Raw genomic sequence first — 5,200 nt, forward strand, 5'->3', positions numbered from 1 at the left:
TATATATATATTTTATCTACCCACACCACTGTCACCATGAACAACATTGGGAAGTCAGAAGCTTCCCGTGCATAGCCAAGATGATTATTTTGTTTTAAACCAATCAGTAGTTCTTTTACAGTCTGAGGCCAAAGTCGGTTATTAGTTCAAACCAAAGTCACTAAAACAGCGACACGGTGACGGTTGTTTGATCAGCACCATGGACAGCAACCACACATCCAACAAGCAACACTGTCGTCTTCTTCTTCTTCTCTGTGTTTATTTGTGGACCATTGGCAGCAGTTTGGCTTCGTATTATCGGATGATTCATCCGATATATTTCCTTTGCATATCCTACATTTAAACTAAGGATAGTAAAGTTAGTATTCATCGGGTTTCTTTGTCTGATTTGATACTCGTGACTGAATGGACATTTTAAAGACGATGGATGAGAACAATGTATGTAAACGAGAAGCTTTTAATCCGTCCTGCAGCTGGAGGTGTTCAGGCCTCCGATGTGTCTGAAGAAAGGAGACATTTCTAAATGTTGTATTGTCAAAACGTTGAAAATACATTCATAAGATTCTTTGATTCTTTCCTGTGATGAGATAAAAGTACGAGTCCAGTTTTAACCGAGCGCTAATCTTTATAAGTCGTGCTTGTGAGAACATTTTGCTGCCGTTACTTATTACCAAAAATAAACTTGTGAGAGTATTTGTGTAGTGTTGCTTTATGCTATATGCTAAATGTAGTAAAGTAAAATGTATAACATTTAAGTTCAAAGTAGCATGCAGTACCTCAAAGGTAACTGAGTACATGTACCGAGTTACTGTTACACGTTATAGTGTTACTGTAAGATTCACAAATATCCTATAATCTAAACTGTTTTTGTAGAATAAAAAAAAGATGTTTGAAAATGTTTCTGCCTCTGATCCAAAGCCACACAGCATGATTCAGACTGTCCACTGACATTTTATTGAAAATTTATTTTAATATTAATACAAAAATCTGTACATTCCATGGTTTTTGCAGTACATTTGGAAGACTGATACAAAAGAACTGCGACAGGGAGGGAGGTATTTACACATGCACGGCCTTCAGTCATACACAAAATAAAGGATATTAATTTGTATTGATGCAAACTCTTGTGCGGTCGCCTTCAAACACCGGTTACAGTACATTTGGCTTTCTAAAGCTTCCTTCCTCAAGTAAAACAAAGGCAGTTCAACAGGGAACTCAACGTGTCTGAAGGCTGAAGAGGGAACGTGGCTTTGAAAATATTTCTTACAATCTCCAATCAAAACACATGAAAAGTAAGTTTAAAAATCAACTTTGTGGTTTAAGTTGACGACTAAAGATCCTCCAAAACGTCGGTGAGTCTTTGTTTTAGTTCAGCAAACCCAACAGAACCAGTGCTTCCTGTTTACCGTCCTCTGCAGTAAAGCCTTTGCCACTTGGGCTGATTTGTACATCTTCACTTCCCCTCTCTTCCAGATTAAGGCTTGATGAAGTGGCTCGAGATAAAGACGTATTAAAAAAACAAAAAAAACAAAAACTGTACACACATTCTTGAAAAACAAACCTAAACGTTCTACTTCTCTGTACCAAATCTAAGCAGGTGTTGTTTTTAAGAAACACATAACTATGATAATAATACTCTTTGGTATTTTTCTATCAATCGTAAAAAACAAAAAGAAGCAACATCATAGCAGCACTTTTAAGAACATTCAGATTCTCTTATTACCCCGGTCTCCGTTTAAATTAATGATTCTTCTGTCAGTTTGATGCCGTTAATACTCGACATGAGCAGGCATGTTTCTATCGGTCTGACCAGCAATGAACAGTCCCTCAGATCAATAACAAAGCAGGAGATCAGAAAACTTACAGAAATGTTTTGGTGCAGTTTATTCAGACTTCTGTGAGACCAGCTCGTGAACAAATACTCTACGTGTACCTTCTTTGTTCCAGACATCGACCATTTTGTGTTCTCTTTGGTTCTACGAGAAGGCACAAAGTTGAACTTGTTTTTTTCTAGCAGCACTTGAGGACATATTCTAACTATAAAAATAAAAAAACACCTTTTTGTGAAAGCGTCTTGTTCATGCCGGACAGACAAACTGAGACATGCCTGCAATTTTTCAAAGTCCTCAACAAGCTCCTTTCCTCTCCGTCATGTTGCGGTCACCAGACCCTTTGTGGAGAATTCTTCCTGCACTATGCACGTGGTTCATAGTGCTGTGTTTTGTCGTTCTGTACGCAATCAAACAGACTCTTGCATACAAAGCCCTAAACCTTTGCCCCCCCCCCCACACCCACCCACACACACAGCAGTACCGTTCGGCTTGTCCTCTACCCATAAGGCTCGGCTCATTGTGCCACCCGGAGCAGAGAGGTGATTTTTATAAAAATCCCCCGCGGGAGGTCTGAGCTCTGAACATTCATATTTCGGACTCTCGTCTCAGAGGCCGTGGCTCTAGCGGCACCGTGGCCTGAATGTGTTCGGTCTCCGAGATGTTGTCCGTCTGGGTGCCGTCGGGCCCAACGCTGCCCCCGTTGCCTTCGTCCGTGTCCTCCTTGTTCTCCAGCGCCATCTCGTTCTCGTAGCAGAAGGAGTTGGAGTTCGTTAGAATGTATTTTTTCTCCGCGAGATCTCTGGCGCTGCACAGCGGGGTGCTCGGCACCTCGTATGTCTTATGGAAGCGGGAGTAGTCCACCTTGTAGTAGTTCTTCTCCTCGAAGAGCACCGGGTCGAACCGATGGCCCCAGAGGATCTCACCGGCGACGTAGGAGCTGCGGCACTGCGTGGTCATGGCGGTCGCCTCGACCATGCCCTCTAGGATGACCACGATTTCAAACTCGGTGGTCTCCAGGTCCTGTTTGCTCATGTCGTAGAAGGGGCTGTCCTCGTCGATCTCGTGGACGATGGTGATGGGGGAGACCAGGAAGATGCGGTCGACTCCGCTGTCGAAACCCACATCGATGTCCATCTGGTCCAGAGGGATGTACTCCCCCTCCGCCGTCGTCCGGGATTTCAGAAGCTGCGCCCGCACATGCGCCTCGACCAAGTGGCTCTTCCTTAAGTTGCCCACACGCCACATCAGGCAGAGCTTGTTGTCCCTCATGGCCACCGTGGCGTTGTGGCTAAAAACCAAAGTCTCGTTCCTCTTCTTGGGTTTCGCCATCTTTGCCATGACGGCGCCAATGATGAAGGCGTCAATGATGCAGCCCACTATGCTTTGGAAAACCACCATGAAGACAGCGACCGGGCACTCGTCCGTCACATATCTGTAGCCGTAGCCGATGGTGGTTTGAGTTTCGATGGAGAACAGGAAGGCGGAGGTGAAGCTGCTCACGTTGGAGACGCACTTCTGGGGGTTGTTCTTCAAGTCCCCGTAGAAGATGGCCACCAGCCAGAAGATGCAGCCGAAGAACAGCCACGACAGGAGGAAGGCGAGGCAGAAGATGATGAACATCCACCGCCAGCGGATGTCCACGCAGGTGGTGAAGATGTCGGCCAAGTACCGCTGGCCCTTCTCGCTCACGTTGATGAACTGCACGTTGCAGTGGCCGTCTTTCTTTACGAACCGGCTCTGCGGCTGGTGCCTCGTGTGCACCTTGCTCTTGCCGTTCCCGTAGCCGCTGGGCACCGCCATTGTGGCGAGCTTCATGCCGTCCTCCTCTGATGACACAATGCTGTAGTGGCTGGCTCGCACGCTTCCCATCACCTCAGTCTGGGAGGGCTGTGCTGCTTCTGCTTTGGAAAACAGTCTGAGTTTCTGGAAAAAGCGTTGGAGAAACAGCTTTGAAACGCTTCTGGGGGACTGAGTCGGAGAGGAAATGGTGACGAAACGAGGCGGGCCGAAGGGGAACCTCCTCAGCCTCAATGGCCCCGAGATGGAGAGCAACGAGAGGAGGGTGGTGCGGTCATCAGCTGACTGGGCCTCATCGGGTTCATCTGCAACAAGGAAACGGAGACGGGAGACATCTGTTAGTCAAACCAGTTCCAGATAAATCACATAAACTTTTAAACGTTCAGGGAATTTATCGGCAGCATTGTCAGAAACTTTAAACCTCTGAGCAGTTACTCGTTGAACATGTCAGATTTAATAAATTCATCACTGTTCAGTGAAACGTGCGTTCAGCCTGAGAAAAACCATCAAAAAACGCTCCACTCTGCTCAGCATGCCAACAATATTTCATCCAGTTATGACAAACAACAACAGAGATATTTCTGCCCTCATCAACCATCTCAACCTTCACTGACAGAAGCCGCCCTGTAATTGCACCCTGGTCCGGTTATCGGTCATTCACAAACTCCACTTGTTTTTCTTGGCTGCCCGGCGCTGACTCGGCCGTTTCTCGTCGGCTTGTGGGTTCCAGAGTTTCTACAGGATCCCATGAGCTGAAGGCTTTTGCACAATTGATGAGTTTAAAAATTTCAACTGAGAATTTGTAGATGTGAGTTCATTATCCTCATATCTTGAATCATATAATGGAAGAAAAATGCACCGCAAGTTCTATACGTTGAAGCAAAGCAACGTCCAGTCTGGATTTTAAAGCAAATTATTCATAAAGTCACTTGCAAACTTCTGACTTATTGCTCAGTGGTGCATTATTAGTGCACTTTTTCACATGTGACGCCTTCTCAAAATATAAGACGTTTTGCACGTGGAGCTTAATTCTGACGCAGTCCTCTTGTCACCTGCATCGTTCAACTTTAAATATCCAAATCAAATATGACTATGAAGCAGTTTTATCAGCAATCTGCCACAAAAAAGAACACCCCGAACTTTGCAGAACAGGCAAAGGCTCTAAATGACAATATGTGTTCAGTGTGTGTTATTTAGAGAAGCTTCAGGGGTAAAGTGTGAGCTCTGTGTTCGGCTCTGCAGAAGAGATGCTCAGCTTGTTGACTGTCAGAAGCCCTCAGAGGTTTCTCCTCTCTCTGCTGCAGTAATGGCCGTCCTGTGAGGATTCTGCTGGCTCCACTCAAACACCACTCATTAGTTTTGGCTGTCCTGGCAACAACGTCTGAGTCGACCTGCTGCAGCCTCACCATGTTTGGATGTCTCTCTGACGCACTGTGAGAGGCTGGAGGTGAAAAACTCTAAAGTTCTTCAGGCCTGAAGGGCCGGCACCATATACTGCATATACATTTTTATATACATTTTTATATTTATATATATATATATATATATATATATATATATATATATATATA

At 45.1% G+C, this 5,200-nt stretch overlaps 1 protein-coding gene across 1 annotated transcript in view; it reads right to left on the minus strand.

Moving 5' to 3' along the window:
- Positions 1 to 951: 951 nt before the first annotated feature.
- Positions 952 to 5,200, minus strand: part of kcnj2a (potassium inwardly rectifying channel subfamily J member 2a) — a 5,300-nt gene continuing 1,051 nt past the window's right edge. The window contains exon 2 of the mRNA XM_031844149.1: positions 952 to 3,934. Coding sequence (XP_031700009.1) covers positions 2,418 to 3,701 — 1,284 coding nt within the window. The 5' untranslated portion in view covers positions 3,702 to 3,934 and the 3' untranslated portion in view covers positions 952 to 2,417. The remainder of the gene's footprint in view (positions 3,935 to 5,200) is intronic.

This window comes from Anarrhichthys ocellatus, unplaced genomic scaffold, assembly GCF_004355925.1.
Source record: "Anarrhichthys ocellatus isolate YVR2014 unplaced genomic scaffold, GSC_Weel_1.0 scaffold4, whole genome shotgun sequence".
Lineage (NCBI taxonomy): Eukaryota > Metazoa > Chordata > Actinopteri > Perciformes > Anarhichadidae > Anarrhichthys > Anarrhichthys ocellatus.